The 16,848-nt window shown below is 49.0% G+C and overlaps 1 protein-coding gene across 1 annotated transcript in view; it reads right to left on the bottom strand.

The window, feature by feature from the left end:
* Positions 1 to 358: 358 nt before the first annotated feature.
* The window catches only part of LOC133091208 (DNA-directed RNA polymerase III subunit RPC1-like), a 30,312-nt gene continuing 13,822 nt past the window's right edge, over positions 359 to 16,848 (bottom strand). The window contains exons 6-18 of the mRNA XM_061190230.1: positions 16,708 to 16,845; positions 14,722 to 14,892; positions 13,697 to 13,810; positions 9,009 to 9,095; positions 8,840 to 8,922; positions 7,746 to 7,916; positions 6,528 to 6,621; positions 6,241 to 6,333; positions 5,428 to 5,592; positions 4,760 to 4,924; positions 4,452 to 4,583; positions 2,920 to 3,052; positions 359 to 1,046 (exon numbers count right to left, since the gene is read on the bottom strand). Of these exons, the coding sequence (XP_061046213.1) occupies positions 898 to 1,046; positions 2,920 to 3,052; positions 4,452 to 4,583; positions 4,760 to 4,924; positions 5,428 to 5,592; positions 6,241 to 6,333; positions 6,528 to 6,621; positions 7,746 to 7,916; positions 8,840 to 8,922; positions 9,009 to 9,095; positions 13,697 to 13,810; positions 14,722 to 14,892; positions 16,708 to 16,845 (1,695 nt within the window). The 3' untranslated portion in view covers positions 359 to 897. The remainder of the gene's footprint in view (positions 1,047 to 2,919; positions 3,053 to 4,451; positions 4,584 to 4,759; positions 4,925 to 5,427; positions 5,593 to 6,240; positions 6,334 to 6,527; positions 6,622 to 7,745; positions 7,917 to 8,839; positions 8,923 to 9,008; positions 9,096 to 13,696; positions 13,811 to 14,721; positions 14,893 to 16,707; positions 16,846 to 16,848) is intronic.

The following is a 16,848-nucleotide window of genomic DNA, read 5'->3' as shown; positions in this document are numbered from 1 at the left end:
CATGCAGATTCCGCAGGAGGGTGTGGATGCCGTGCAGGTGGTGTGTGGGCCTGGACCAGCCTCACTCCTCCTCTCTGTGTACACGACAGTCCCCACCTCAGCAGGCCCCGCACTCCAGGGAGGCGTCTCCAGGCCATGAAGGATGGGTTTGCCTCTTGTCATGAGGTTCAGCCCCGACTATGGGGGTAGGAAGTAGACAAAAAGAGGGTAGCTGGGAGGTCTGCAAAAGATGTTTCAGAGCAGCGCGGCCTCACGACAGTTTCAGCTCAGTTACAAATCCTACACGGTCCCATTTGCTTAACCAGTTTTTCCAGTGACGCTTCAAAGCTGGCTTTCTTGGTTTCTATAGCTTCTTGGTTTCAAAAGGAAAACCAAAATAACAATAAAAACTCCAAATTCTTCAAAGTGGACAAATAAATAATAGTAACAATATTTACATTAGTATGTCACACCTGGAGATTGCAGCATGACTGCGGAACGGAAGAACTGAGAATGTGCCCTGGCCCTGCGGCTTAGACCTGGCTCCCGATCAGGGTGGGACACCTCTCTGAGTGGATGCAGGGACAGGTGAGGTGGGAACGAGCAAAGATGCTGGGCTGGGGGCTCCTTGCAAGTCCAGGGAGGTGGAGTGGGCAGGAGGTGCTGAGCTGTCCCTAGATTAATTAGGTTGCAAACAAACAGACAAATCCCGGTTCTCCCCAGCAAGCACTGTGCTGTGGTCTGGGTCACTGGGTGAGTTGCTCCTAGGATGCCGGGGGCCTTCTCTGACTGCCAGCATGGTGGGGATGGCAGGGCCTCGGTCCTGGGGAGCACAAAGCTCACGAGTCAGCTGCTGGCCTCCAGCCCCTTTCCAGACGACAAGGAGCCGAGGTCAGGAACGGTCCCCTCTTCCCTGGACTATGTGACAAGGGGGATGTGGAATTCGCTTGTGTCGAAGATCAGGGGCCTCCTGGGAGGGCTTGGGTCCCTGTCAGCCTTGTGGAGCAGCTTGAAGAGCCCGGTTCCAATGTTCATGGGGATCCCCATGATGATGCATTCAGACACCCCTGAAACCAACCAGAAAGGAGGTTAGAGAGCTTCTCGACACACGGGTAGGTTTTCAGGACAGAGGGACTACTGACTTGGGAGTCAGAAACTGGGCTCGGAGTCCCAGCCCCACTACACATCGACGGACTGAATCTGGGCTGCTCGCTTCACGCCTCATCTATAGATGCTGAAGGCATGGCATGGCGCTCCTGGACGGGTTGGGGGAATTCCAGCGAAGGGCAGTGCCCGCCCACAGCCCCACTGCTGGCTCAGAGGTCTCTCCATCTGAGCCAAAGGCACCGTGTGGGCCTCACCTTCGTGAGCACTACACTCAGACAGCAGGGATATACTGAATGACACTCAGGAAACCCCAAGTTTGCCACCCAGCGCTTCCTTAACTTAGGGCCCAGGAGACAAGCAAATGGGATCATAGTAAGCAGATGCCCATCCCCCTGGAGACAGCAGCAGAGACTTGTTCCCTGGGCCCAGGGGTCACCGCGGCTTAACAGAACCCCAACCTCGGAGTCCACAGCCTGAATCAGAAACACTCAGAAGGCAGGGCCCTCGTAGAGTGACAGGAGTAAGGTGACAGTGCAGATTCTCAAAGCTCCTTTTCAGATTTTTAATACCTAAATGTTGGGCTCTGCGTCAGGCTTCTGGTTTTACAACAAGCAAGTGTGTACCTGCTATGTTCTGGGCTTTGTGCTATCAGGGCACCAGAGAGGCAAACAACCAAACTAAAAACCAGCACGTAGTAAGGGCTGACATTGAGTTACAACATATAAAGGACCAGGAGATTTCAAAGTTGGGGTAGGGTGACCACACTAGATGCCCAGAGGGGTCAGTGGTGGAGAAGGGGCGGTGGGCGGGGCCACAGCAGGGCAGCAGCAAAGACCAGGCCCAGCGTCCTGGTGGTAGAGCTGGGGAGCTGGGTCTTAGCCCTGCTGTCAAGCAGACTCGCTCTTACTTTTGCCTTGGCCTTGCCCTTCTCCTGCCCCAATCTCTGCTCCCTTTTCTTTCCTTTTACCTTTCATTATCTTAAAGAATCATGTAATTTCTCTTTCCCTCTATCTGCAACCTGTGACCCTTGGGAAAGAAAGAGTTAATCTCAGGAGCAAAAAATAGGCATATACCGACTGGGGCCCCACCTGACCGTTGTCTTGGGTGGCCAATCCACACAAGGAGGTGAGAGGCGAAATGGCCACTAGGAAGCAGAGCTCTGGCGGCGGGGACGAAGGCCAGGCCTGGCGTCGCTGTTGGAGCCCCAGGCCCTCACAAACTCCCACCTCAGGCCACAGGGTCTTGCTGCAGCATGAGAAAGTCTAGAGCAAAGTGGCCACTCCGGGTGGGCGGGGATCTGCTGTGACAACTGCAACTCGTGCTCCCTCTCCCCCAGGCCCGTCAGAGAGGCGCTGTGTGGTGGGAGAGGAGGCTAGGGCAGGGCAAGACGCTAACAACAAGCGAGTCAGTTCCCTTGGTCTTCTCACCGAGAAAGGGTTTGATACCTGCGCCTCACTGATGTGCCGTGACGCCATACAAGGTGCCTGGCGCAGGCATGCTGGGTGCCTTGCTCAGGAAGTCAGGACAGCGGGTGCCTGGCGCAGGGTCAGAGTGGCCGACTGTAATTCTGAGGACTAGAAAATTCCTACATGCCCAGCGGCGATCTTTTCTCTGTACTGACAGAGAAGCCTTCTACAAATGTGAGGGATGCAGGCTGCCACAGTCAGGCTTTGGAGATAAAAGATAGGTCAGTTCCAATTCCATGATCTGTGACTTTATTCTTAAGTAAAAGCTCTGCCTGCTCAGTTTCTCCACCTCCTGAGAAGCCCCGCCCACGATCTAAGCTGCATCAACAAAGGCCTCTGGGGAGGCTGCTACGAACACCAAACCTACCACACACGGAGTCCTTCTGCCCGAAGTAGGCGGCGTCAAAGAGGTGGTCGGCTGTCTTCTCAAAGGAGGCCAGCATCAGCACGCTCTCCTTCATCTTGGCCAGGCCAAACCTAGTAATGCCCAGGACTTCACCCTGCGCCACGGGAGAGAGAGCCAGAGTGGTACTCATGCCACTTACAAAATGCATGCCCCGCCTTCCCTCAACAGAAGCAGCAAAAATCAGCAGAGCCGCAAGTCACAATCTCAGGTTTAAATAGGATCCTAACAACTATCTGTCCCACCTGTGTCCCTCTGAGGCCATCAGCCACTGACAACACTGATCCTTACACTCACAGCCGGGTGCCATTGGAACAAAGAATTAACAACTGAGAAGTAAAGAGTGGATATATGTATATGTATAACTGACTCACTTTGCTGTACAGCAGAAACTAACAAAACATTGTAAATCAACTATACTCCAATAAAAATTAATTAAAAAAAGAACTGAAAAGTAGGGAATTCCCTGGCGGTCCAGTGGTTAGGACTCTGCACTTTCACTGCTGAGGGTCTGGGTTCAATCCCTGGTTGGGGAACTAAGATCCTGCAAGCTGCACAGCACGGTCAAAAAAAAAAATCCCTGAAAAGTAGAATTAAGAATCTAACTTTTAAAAAGGCAGTACTTCTGAAGATGTTTCTTATGGTTCAAAGAACTCAAAACTCAAATAATTTAAAAGCCTCAAGGTAGAAAAAGAGTTATGTAAATTTAGGTGCTTTCATTTAAAGGTATGTTGTGCCATCATTAAAAAAGTGTATTTATAAAACTATGAAACAACATGGAAAACATTTATAATGTTAGAAAAAAGCCAGAATAAAAATGATATGCTTGGGACCTCCCTGGTGGTGCAGTGGTTAAGAATCCGCTTGCCGACGCAGGGGACACGGGTTCAAGCCCTGGTCCGGGAAGATCCCACATGCCGCGGAGCAACTAAGCCCGTGCGCCACAATTACTGAGCCTGTGCTCTAGAGCCCGTGAGCCACAACTACTGAGCCCACGTGCCTAGAGCCCGTGCTCCCCAACAAGAGAAGCCACCGCAATGAGAAGCGCGCACACCACAACAAAGAGTAGCCTGCACTCGCCGCAACTAGAGAAAGCCGCGCGCAGCAACGAAGACCCAGCACGGCCAAAAATACCAACCTCAGTTCCCCCCTCAGATTATGTTAACTTGTTCTTTAACCTGGAAATGGCTACAGAAGAAGCGTGATGAATGGGTTTAACAGGGAATAAACCTCAGTTTGCCATGGAATCCTTGGGCTTTTGGCAATGGCTAGTTTTCTTTTAGGATAAAATTTCTAAAAAGGACAAAAACCATGCTCTGCCTCCTGCCATGAGGTTGAAATTTTCACGCTGGAATTTTACCAGTACACCCAAACCTGACCACTGTACTTCGGTCTTGGGTAACGGTGGTCATCACAGTTGGGCACGCTATGTGTCCTACAAGCTTCGTGCTCCCGAGACTGGGTTTGCGACGCCTGGCTGCCAGGCCCCCACGAACCTTGTAGGTCATGAGGTCGGAGAGCAGCATCACGTGCCGCCGGTCGATGCTCATGCCGTGGTTGACCATCGTGTACTGGATTTCGTTGATGATAGTCGTCCGGGCAGCTTCGATGCCCAGGGTTTTCTCCACCTGCGGAGGGCTAGGATGAGCAGAGGCAGCCACGTCCTCCTCTACCCTGCAGCTCCCGGCACCCCATGCGCTTCCCCAGAGATGGGAGTGCAGACCGAGAGCAAACGGCAGGGTCGGAGGAGCGTGCCAGGAGGGAGACGGGACGACGGCAAGGTGCCCCTGGCCGGAAGCAGTACCTCATATGTGTTGTTAGAGGTAGTTCGGGTGCCCTTCACACCGTGGGTGGCCATGACTGCCCGCAGGTTATCACCCTCCACCAGGAGCTTGTACTTCTCCTTTCCGCTCTGCTCGTCGATGTGGATGACAGCTCGGGACACCTCCGGGATGCCCTGCACCACCACCTGGACTCACAGACAGGTAAGTCTCCAGACCCCACAGTGCCTACGGCCCCCACCCACCCGGGAGCCTGGGAAACCACAGTGGCTGTGAGAACTGGGAACGTCATGGCCTGGGTCTGTGACCTTGATCACCCCATTTTCAGTGGTGATTGTCAGCAACATGCCAAACTTGGGAGTGCCTGTGTGCTGTTCTAGTGGTTGGGGGAAAGCAGAAGCTCAGGGGACCATGCCCCCTTCCACCACCAGTTTTATGAAAGAACAAAGAGAAACCGAACAGGCAGAGTTGGTGTGGCAGTGCTAAGAAGGAAATCGGAACCTGCCTGACTCCTTAGGGGTGCAGCAAAGAAACGAAGAAACAGGGCGCCACCCTCGGTCTCAGCAGTGACAACGCCCTTGTGGCTTCCTGACACCTGGCTCTTCAGGTCAGAGGTGAGCGCGGTCCCTCCCTTTACGCCTCTCCAGGTATTAGGCCAGACGCGGTCCTGGAGAGGTGACCTGTGTCTCACCTTGGGGAGATCCTCTTTCAGAAACTGCAGCACGTAGTACATGGAGCTCTTGCTGTTCTCTCGGGGGGTGACACACACCACAGCCTCACCATGCACGGCCACGTCGCCAGGCTTCACGCGGAGCTTGGACATGCAGATGGAATACCTCACCGTCTCAGCGTTCACCTGTGAGGGACCGCACGCCCAGGACATTACTAGCAGGGTGTGGAGGCTGCGGTTCCAGTGTTTCTTGGTCTTTTTGCATCGTTGCCCCTCTAAGAAGCCTTTTCAGTCATTTTCCCCCCGATCTCTCTCCACACCACGATATTTTAATACCGGAGATATACTGTGTATTTATGTACCGTAATGTATACCTCTGCCTTATTCATTAAAGAGTAGATCCCCACCCCCCAACCCTTTTTTTGCCATTGCTACCTGTGCATAAACACCAACGATAATTAAGCCAGGTCAATCCACGCACCCAAAAACATCTCCTGAGCCAGCCAGGTACTGTGCTGGGGGCCCACAGGTGAGTAAGACACAGCTGGCACTACAGTCCTTCCAGATGCTGTAATGCTGTTATCACAGCAAATGGGTATTATGGCCTGCACAAAACCTCCACTGATTTCCTGTGTGCCCCTGGGTGGCAATGTCTGTGCCGGGGTCAGGTGTAGAGAGAAAATGTGAAGGTACAACAGACTCACAGAACAGACACTGAGTGAAAGCCTCTGCAGGGTTTCCTGTGCCTTGCATAGCTCTTGCCCTAGTTTATCAGCGCCTATCTTGGGGCTAAAAGAGGATGACTTCCTCCACGCATTTAATTACATGACTCACTTCCAGCCTCAGAAGTCTGATCCGTTCCAGGGAGAGCTTGACGAGAATAAAGCAATCGTCAGGAAGAAACACTTCTTCAATATACTCTGAAATCTGTGGTGTCAAAAAATCAGAATGTTCATCAGTCACTTTCCCTTCCCTCAGAGCATACAAGGCTCACTCTGTTTTTTTAAGGATACAGAGCAGTGTGGACACACTGACTAGTAAATGCACTACAAGTGGTTCTTACGCTTACTGGCAATGCTGCTGGTTTGGTTTTCTTATTATTAAGAGGGATTTCTTCTTACCTCTCCCAAGAGGGTCTTCTCAATTCTCCCTTTCACGAGGCGAGCGTAATCTGCATCGTCGTCCTTGTCCAGCTGTGCTGTGATGATTGGAGTGCTGTGGCAAGGAAGGGCAAATGATGACAGCACAAGGAATGAGGCTGTTTGAAGACCACCGCTTTGTTAAGCCCGGGTACCACTTGCAGTCGTCACGTTAACAGCGACTGCAATTTACTGAGCGCTTACTGGAGTCAGGCATGCCACTGAGGGCTTCACATACACGTGCTCGTGAGGCAGCCCACTCGATCAGTCACTGAGTGACTTTCACAACATTCTTCCTGGCCAAGCGAACCTACCTTTTCCTCTTTGGTCCTAATGAGTAGCTATTTCAGTTCTGTTCCCTGAGTAAACTGACCCTTCGTGTACTGCAGGTTCCTCCACTTCCACCGCCACCCTTACAATCCCCTCTTCAGGACACCTCCAGCTCCTCCAACCACCAGCTAGGAGCTTCCATCCTCGCTGTCCTGGACGGCATCCCCCGAACGCACATTCCTGGGAGATCTGACCAACCTAGTGGACGTAGGCAGAACTCCTGCCACCCTGGACGTCTACAGGTGCTGTTCTAGAACCAGGTACAGCTTTCTTTCATTTAATGTTATACTGTCATTTCGTTAGACTCGGATCAGAGGTGAAACGTGATTTTGTCACTGAATGCGCCATAAGGTATTTCTATCTTTCCTAGTCTCACATCACCCACAAATCCTATCATGAAATCACCGGGGCAGGGGTGTGGGCGGACAGGGAGTGTGTCACAGCATATGACCATAGCTCAAGCGGTAGACACGTCAGTCAGGCCTAGTGAGGCTGCGAATAATGACATCAAAAGGATGAAATCTACACTGACACATGGTTCCAATTTTTCCAGGCATTTTTTTTAGGTTTCTCTCTTTCATGTGACTTGTGGCCATAAAGAACCATTGCATCAATTTTGACTCTATCCAGTTTGGACTTATTTTTTTCCAGTTTGGGTTTTTTAAAAGGCAAGATATGATTAACACAAGCACGCATCACTCTGGAGTTTGAGAAACTGCCCGCTAGCATCTCTCTCTCTCTCTCTCTCTCTCTCACACACACACACACACACACACACACACACACACACACACCCCCCCAAGAGAAACACTGTTTCTCAAGGATCATGAAAGGTGAGTGTGAGAACAAGAGGGACACGGATGCGGGCACCTGATGGCTTTGGAAGCGTTGATGATCTCTTTGATGCGGGGCACACCCAGGGTGATGTTCATGGAGGCCACGCCCGCGAAGTGGAAAGTCTTCAGGGTCATCTGGGTGCCCGGCTCACCAATGCTCTGGGCACAGAGTGCGCCCACCGCAGAACCTGGCTCCATCTGTGCCCTGAAAGGACAAGGTAGGGATGAAAAGTCCAGTAAAACTGCTAAGGAGACGGGGGTGAAATGTACAGCGTGGGAAATATAGACAATAATGATGTAATATCTTTGTATGGTGGCAGATGGTAACTAGGCTTATCGTGGTGATCCTTTTGCAATATATAGAAATATCGAATCGCTATGTTGTGCACCTGGAACTTGCACAGTGTTGTAGATCAACTATACTTCAATTAAAAAGACAAAACCAGGGAATTCCCTGGCAGTCCAGTGGTTAGGACTCCAAACTTTCACTGCCAGGGCCCGGGTGGGCCCAGGTTCAATCCCTGGTTGGGGAACTGGAAGTAAGATCCTGCAACACTCACGATGCAAGGGGGGAAAAAAAAAGGGGCCAAAAAAGACAAAACCAAAAACTGCTGGGGAGGCTTCTGATTATCTCCTTTCAACAGAAAAAATACAGATGCCATCAGGGCCAGGAAGGAATTGGCAAGGACCCAGGCTAGGCTTGTGATCGAGGAAGAACCCGGCACAAATCAGTTACAGGTGCAGATGAGGGGACGTGATGCTCAGAGGGGTCCGATGATGACAGTGAATACTGCGTGGCTACTGGTGGTCAGCGGGATGACTGGAGAAGATCTAAGAGCTCTGCTAACAAATGGTACTGAAGGTGGACAGAGCAGCTGGCAATTGCCAAATATATCGGTAGTTTCTCTGTGGGGAGAGGGCAGTAGGAAATTTCTTTGCAATTATTTCCACTCTTGGAGCACCCAGCCTGTCTACCCACTGGAGTCCCTAGGGAAGAGGTGACAGAACCTGCTCAATGCTGGCAGTCAGTAAGCGGTGTGGGCGCATGATTTTGTTTCCTGGGGAAACAGGAAGCATACAAGAGACCCACGTGACTGCCTGGCAGTCTAAGACAGTTAGCATCCTTACCTCATGTACTTGTCCCTACACGTCTCCAGAAACTTTTCTATTTGGGTGGGGGTGATCCGGTCCAACTGGTACAGCACCCGGGGCTGGAAGGAAAAAAGCCAAGTATGAGTCAGGGCTGGCAGCAATGGAAAATACCTCCATGTCCTGACACATCTGGGAGGGCCGTTACCTCTGTTGTGCCGTTATCGTTGATGCCATATTTATCTCGGGTTTTCTTGATCTTCTCAGAAACCTCCTTAATAAATTTTTTTATCTCCTGAAAGATTACACAACAAACATCAGATACATATTTCTCAGCAATCTGGATGACATGATTCGTTTTGTAAACTTCAGTAACGTGACGAGTCCATCCTATTTTAGTGGCAGCTAAATATGACACTGTAAAGGGTACGAAATGGATACAGGTTCTATTACAAAATGTTTTTCCAAGGAACACGACACACCATCCACACCCTGGACACATCGTTCATTGGTTTAGTGTTTCTAAGGCCTTTTTACTCTGATGATGCTTCATATGTATAGCGTGATGGCAGGATAGCCCTTCCCACTTGCTGCCTTCTCTTCTCTCCCCTGGCACACCCTGCTGCCCACATTCACGCAGCCCAGAGTAAGTACAATTGAACCACTTGTACTTTTAGTCTCTAGACTGATAACTTTTTGAGGTTTCTTCTGCAGTTGTGCTGGTCAATTTAAATACTACGAAGTATGGTTTTGTAGACAGTATGTACATTTCAAACACTTGCCTTCATTTCAAAGGAAACACTCCCAAGTCCCAGCTTTGTCTCTGACCCTCAGCTCTGCACTGGTTCCCCCATCATGCTCCCTTCCCCCACACAGTCAGAACTTTGTAAGGTCTCCAGGAAACCACTCTCCAAGCTGGAAATGAAACATCGGCATATCTGCTGTTCCCACTGTATTTAAGAACAGCACTCTACGTCCCGGGACGATGACAAAATGGAGCAAGAAAAAGGGGAAAAGCACACCATGTGGAGGATCCATAGGGCACGGCTAGAGACGACAGGCCTAAGTTTTCTGGAAACTGCTCTGAGGGGAAAACCCATCTGCTTTACAATTTATAGTGTGTCTGTGAAATAAACCCAGCCTCAAGGTCACTCCTAGAACCAGGATCAGCTAGCAGGTCCTCTCGGGGAGTTCTCACGGAGGGTATGGTACGCTTTCACGAAGCACACCCATCCATGTCCTGCTGCCAGGGGGCCAGCAGCGTGGGACTGACTCTTAGAGCACTTCTCAGGTGAGCTGGGGGCACACCCGGTGCAGTAGCAGTGTCCTTCCCAGGCTGCTCATCAGCCGCTCTGGTTTGATCCAGGGGCGTTTTTGAGAGTATGGGAAAGGGTGGAGAGACTGCACTTCCCCTCAGCAGCCCTCAGGGGAATATAATTCCCCTCAGTGGTTTCGGACAAATTGTGCGGGCACTCTGGCCAACTACAGGCGTCCAGCTGCTCCGCGCGGCAGGCTGAGGGCGGATCCACACACCCGGACGGACCAGTGGGCGGGCCCGAGGACTGGATGCATGCTGTAGTGGCTGCAAAGCCTCATGAGGTCTTGATTCTTGATTCCGAGGCCGGCTGAGGGGCCCCAGGAAGACCAGCATGCCTGCCCAGAGTCTGCTCAATCTATATCACATAGTTGAAAACATCACAAGTTTTGTCTGAAACAAATGTTTCAAAAAGTAGACTGAACAGAAGCCCACTTTTGCAAAAACAAACTCCTCTAACGCAGGGGTCCCCGACCCTTGGGCCACGGACCGCTACCAGCCCGCGGCCTGTTAGGAACCGGGCCGCCCAGCAGGAGGTGAGCGGCGGGCGGGCGGGCGAGCGAGCGATGCTTCATCTGCTGCCCCCCCGTCGCTCGCATTACTGCCTGAACCTCCCCACCTCCGTTCATGGAAAAACTGTCTTCCACGAAACCGCTCCCTGGTGCTGAAAAGGTTGGGGACTGCTTGCTGCCATAAGGCACCTACAGAGAGCTTAACACTTAACTAGCCAGGTTTTATCCTAACACTGCAAAAATAAATCTCTTTAGCCTCCCATAGACTAACGAGCAATTTCTAATTACTATCTTTGCTAAAAGCAAACCACTAAAACTTCTGAGGTCCACATGGTCCATGTTCACAAGCTCTTCTTCGTCAGCTGCTGCCCAGCCTGGCAAGCTCTCCCTGTGGGGCGGCAGGGCACTGGCCCCATTGCTCTAGAGCACAGGCCAATCGGGCTGAATAAGGTCAGGGGCTTGGCCAAGACAAGAGGCCCCTCTACAAAGTCAAATGCCTTCTCCACAGTCTGCTCTCAGGGCAGGGGTTTTCTGCAATGTCATCTTTGCCCACTGGGCATTTCAGTCTGTCTCCTAGGAGCCCAGGTGATCAGGGGGCTACGTGGGTGGAATCCACCACATCTTGGCTCCCCCTTGCTCATGAACACAGGTTTCCCATGACTGTCCTTGTTGGTCAACTCTCCTCATTGACAAAGCGTGGAAATACGTGGAGGGTTACCATGCCGCTCAGCCATCATTCTATGCAGAAAAGACTTTTATTTAAGAAAGGACTTTTACTAATTTACAAGAACTTGAAAATTCTCAAGAGACTCTTTAAAGAGAAACTCTCCAGGCTTACTTATTAATTACAGGTTTGAGGCCACGTTTTCAGATACAGTTAGTTATTACAAACCACAGGTGGAAATTAGAGCTGGAGAGGGCAGTGGGACAATCTCTCCTGGTGTGGCTCTGCCTAAAACTGTGAATCTTCAAAAGCGATAATACCCACTTCCACTTAATTTTTCCCCTGTATTATTCAGTATTAAGAGCCTCCTTTACATGGGTGACGTCCTCCCTGAGCCTACTTGTCTAGCTGTGGTTGTGTCCTTTAGGGCGAACTTCTGAAAGCCCTCTTGAACCAGATGTTGCCATTCGATTGCCAGGTGTTCAAGGCACAGGCTAACCAGATGTTGCCATTCGATTGCCAGAGCCCAAGGTCAAGCAGACCAGGGGGTTTTCATCTGTGAGAAACTCCGCACACATGAGCAGTCAAGAGCACACACCTCAAACCATTCCCCAGCTCAGGTGCTGGAAAGGACAGTTTTCAGCTGCCACCCACGTGGACATGCTTCTGGTGGCGTTGCTGAAAGGAATGGCTTCCCTTACACAAGAGTTAGGGCAGATATTCTGGAAGTTAGGTTAAAAGGAAAAAAGCTCACTTTTTGGAAATGAAAACTGAAATAAGCTACTAAGAATTCAGCTGGACCAACCCATGCATACTACAGGAACTCAGAACACGGCAGCTGGCAGGCAGTTAATCACACAACTGACCAGCAGCTAACTCTCATACTCAGTCCACAGTGCGTCTGTGAGCACAGCTGTCGGCCTCTGGCAGGGCCAGGGCTCAGCACCACCCAGGAGCTGCCTCTGTCTCCTCAGCTCTGACACGGGCCATGGCTGGACAACATTTCAGCAGCTCAGAAAAATCTGCTCTGGCCAGTGGATTTCGGACCCTCTTGGCAAATCAATCTGAGCCCAGATTGTGAGCCACTGGAGGGCGAGGACATGTTCAATCACCTCTGTGTCCCTGTGATCTGTGGGGCGTACAGCACGAGGGGACGGCTGAACAAGTGCTCACTGAACCCACAAGTGCTGCTGGTCAGGGGGTTACCGTCAAACCGCGTCTAAGACGAGAAAGGACCAGTCCAAGGTGATGAACAGGGAAGCCCTGTTTGCCAGAACCGGGACAGAAATCTGTGGTCCCCGGGCCTGGCAGACAGCTGGGGTACAGCAGAACTACTCCTCCACGCCCGGCAGCCACAGCACGTTAAGCACATTACCTCGTTATATTTCTCATAGCCTGTCTCAGTTAAGGTCTTCAAGGAGAAACAGAAACATAAATAAGTAAATATAATCGTGAAGAAAAATGAAATCACACTTCTCATTTGTTACTTAAGAAAAAAAAAAAAAAAGAAAAAAAAAAGCTATGAAAAAACCAAACCAAAACCAAAACAAAGGCACTCAGCCTAGCCAGACTCTTAATTTTAAATATATTAAGATCTGGAAGAGTCTCTTTTTCACCTTTCACATCTTGTCATGTGAAAGAACAGAGTGAAGCGCTTTTAGCTAAAACATTCTTATTTACGGTTTTTACTATTTTTATTTTTGATATACTTCAAGGGATACATTTGTGCTATATTTGAATCACCAATCAGTACACAAAGGGAACCAGGTATTGATTCCTGTATCCTTTTGCTTTTTGTTTTGGCCACGCTACTTTTGATCATAACCATGATTATAAACAGGAAGGAGCAGGTCAGTGAAATAAAAATGAACCAAAAAAACCTTAAGAGGATGTCAAGGTAACAGGTCCCTGGAAGAAAATGGAAGGCTGACTCTGTGCATTTCTAACCCATGTTACAGTAAGAAAAAAAACAATTTAAAATGATAATGGTATTAAGTAAATGCTATGACATCATTTACTGTACAAGACACGATAAATGGCGTTAAAACAATGCTACTACTATTACAAATGATTGGGATGCAGAACCACCGAGGAAGGAGACGACCCACAGGATGAAAAAGTGGGTTGTAGGGGGTTGACAGGGACAGGGTTAAAAAAAAATCAGTTCTCTAACTAAAGCATTTTTCTTCTACCAGGGAAACACTTGCGCAAAAGACAAACTAAGAAAGACATGAGATTAATTCTTTATGTTGACTGCTGAGATTCTGCCTGGGCCAGTCTTAAATTTTTTAACAAGAAACACTCTTACATAAACACCCCCCCAGCTTATAAACTGCACTGCTGGCACTTGGCAAATAATTCCTTGGGGACAGCAGAGCTGGGTGCATGGCCCCCGCGGAGCTCACCTGCAGGAAGCTGTCCTGGCAGCAGAGAAACTCATTCTTCTTCGTGATGGACTCAGCGGTCAGGAGCAGCTCATTCTTACTGAGAGCAGGCTCGCTCTGGCACGGGAAGACGGCCTCGGGTATCAAAAGGAAATAGAGTGATGTGGGGGGCAGTATTGGAGGAAGGAATTTATAAGAGACAAAACGACCTCACTCAGAGTGAGCTTTTAGCAACCTGTGATGTTTTTTTTCTTCCAAAACAAATTGTAGACTCTACCTTTAATATGAAGGTGAAAACGGGATAAACTGATACTCCATCTTATACAAAGGCTTGTGGGCTATTCAGTGGGTATCATGCCATTTCTCCCCAACCTTCACCCCACCCCAGATTTGCACTAAAATCACAAATTGTTGTTTTTTAAAAAGAGCCCAAAATTTCAAGAGTGAAAATATTCCCCCACCTCCAAGTTCATGGGGTTTCCCCTAAAGTTTTAATGGTTGCACATCACCCTAATGGACGGACCAGTCTGTATTTGACCTGTCCTCCACTGATGGTCTGTGTCTGCTATAAACAATTCTGGAAGAACATTCTTGGCACATTTAGATCATTTTTGTAGGGCAAATTCCTATAAGTGGAACTTAAATGTTGGTCAAAGGCACCCACATTTAAATTCAGATCAGTGTTGTCCAGCTACCTCTCAAAAAGATTGTTCTAAATTATACCCCCAGTTAAAGTGTGTGAAATGTGCCTGCTTCTCCACACCCATGGCTTTAACAGCGTCTCTATTACACTTTACTAGATCCAGACAAGAAGACAAAGCCCTCTTCTATTGGCATTTGATTACTACCAATAACTAGACTTTGAAATTGAGAAACTATTTTTCCTTTAATACTTGGGGGAAATTATGCAAAGGAACACAAAAAGAAAAATATTAACTCAGTGGTTGGGTAGATATGACAGCATTAACTGTGTGCTATGCCAAAGGGCACCTCCATTCTAAAGAACTGGCCTTGAAAACACTGACAGATATAATGCTAAATCTTACTTTGATGTTGTCCAGAACTCTTTTAAACTCCAAGGGTTCATCTTTTCCCTCCATGGCTGCAGGATCTAAGCCATCTCCCCCGTAAATGAACTGGATGATATCGCCTGTAGAGCTTCGGACTGTCAAATCATACTGTGAGCAAAGATCTTCAAGGGACTTTACGAGCCTCCTCTAAAGTAAAAGGAGGAGAGGAGACAAAAGCTCAGCTGCTTTGAGAAGACTACTCACGCATACAGAGGTTGAGATTTGCAACTCTGAGTTTCAAGGTTACCAGCGCTTTAATCACATAAAAACAATTTATTAGAAATCCCTTAAAAAGAGTCCCCTGACTGCAAGAACAGGCCCACAAGGGCCTCACTAGCCTGTGCAGTGGGATTTAGAATATGCTCCAGCCTCCAGGACTTCAGTGTATTAGAATACATGCAATTTAAACCCCATCACCCCCGAAGGACTCTGCAAACACTGTTTTCCTAGGCTGCTTCGCCTTCCCTCTCTGTCTCCCTAAGGTATAAATTAATGCAATTGCTTTGCATTTCTAAACACAACTTAATCCAGGACCCCTGTAGACTTCAATATGAATTACAGAGGATCAGGTGCAGGCCACCTTCCGGGACAGAGGGGGAAGAAGAGAGAACAGGAATGGCATTGCGTTTGAACCAGCAGGCAGCAGCGATTTCTCAAGTCTGCTTAGGGAGAACCTCCCACCAGCAGAACACTCCAGCCAGCAATGTGATGGGGGCTCAGGGAGTTAAAAAGAAAGAAATCTTCCTCCAGGCAACTTCAAAACAAAAATCCCTCATGCCACAACTAATTTGTTCTAGGCTAACACATTGCTCTGGGAAAGCCATACTCTCTACTTCAAAAAAGGTGAAGACAAAAAATAAAGTCAACAGACATTTGGGCAAGAGTGGTAAAAGCATTTCACAGGCTGTTAGGTTTCTGACAAAAGCAGCACACTCCAAAGCTAAAGGGCAATTTCCCATCAAAAGATGATTAAAAGGGAAGCAGTTATCAGTAATGCTACAGGAGGTCCAGACGAGGTTATGGAAATAGGTGTGTACTGATTCGGGTCCATTTCGCCCTCATCATTGTGTGCTCTGGCTCACTCATTCGCATCTCTGGTTTATCAGTCCTGGTTTCCCAGTATGCAAAGGGCCGTGTTTCTCAATCCACGGTGGGGAGAAAAGGGACACAAAGCCACAGCAGTTCATGGCCTAGCAACTTGGATTGTTAACTTCATCATGTGTTGTAAGTAGATAAATACATCAAAAAATTAAAAACAAACAAACAGAGATTATGGAGTACAGAGTAGAAATGAGAATTAGACACTGGCGAGAAATCCTTTCCTTGTGGTCTTATGGAAGAACAAGGTAGGATGTGTTTTCACCCCTCTGCCATCAGGGGTACTTCTGCAGCAGTCTGAGAAGCACAGGCACAGAGGAGTGTCTAGCTCAGCCCTGTCCCCGGAGACTACTATCTTACACCTGTACATACAATGGAGAAAAAGCCAGCCCTCCAAGTGTGTCCAAGCCCCCCTGCGGGCACTGGAATAGGTTCTTGGAGTCCCTTAGAGTGATATTAATAATGGGTTATATAAATAGTTGCACAGTGAGAAGCAGAGTCCTCTCAATTTATAATCACGAGGTAGGTACTGTTACCCCACCTCTGTGTATTAGGAATCAGAGGCTCAGTGAGGTTCGATGACGTGCTCTGGGATGCACTTGGGTCCATGCTCTCCTCCAGCAATGCTTTGGTACATGTGGTTCCGGCCTGGTCTTCATCATTCGAAGGACATTGTGTGATTTGGAACATACTACCTTTGTATGTTGTTTATTTCTAGGGTACCCTACATCTCTCAATTTTTCCTTTTAAATACCGAGACTGGATAAATTAGAGCTCAGGTACAAAATAAGCAAACACTCAGCAGTCAAGATCTGCAGACCCTATCCTGCTTCATTGCTAATGGCCTACATTTCTTCAGGTTACCTGCATGTATCCTGTTTCAGCTGTCTTCACAGCTGTGTCAACCAGACCTTCCCGGCCAGCCATCGTGTGGAAGAAAAACTCGGTTGGTGTCAAACCTGAATAAAAGCTGTTAGCCACAAAGCCTTTGGCAGCTGGGAGCTA

Source organism: Eubalaena glacialis, chromosome 1 (genome assembly GCF_028564815.1).
Source record: "Eubalaena glacialis isolate mEubGla1 chromosome 1, mEubGla1.1.hap2.+ XY, whole genome shotgun sequence".
Classification (NCBI taxonomy): Eukaryota; Metazoa; Chordata; class Mammalia; order Artiodactyla; family Balaenidae; genus Eubalaena; species Eubalaena glacialis.
The sequence above is the reverse complement of the archived record's forward strand: the minus strand, read 5'-3'. Positions and strand labels throughout refer to the sequence as shown.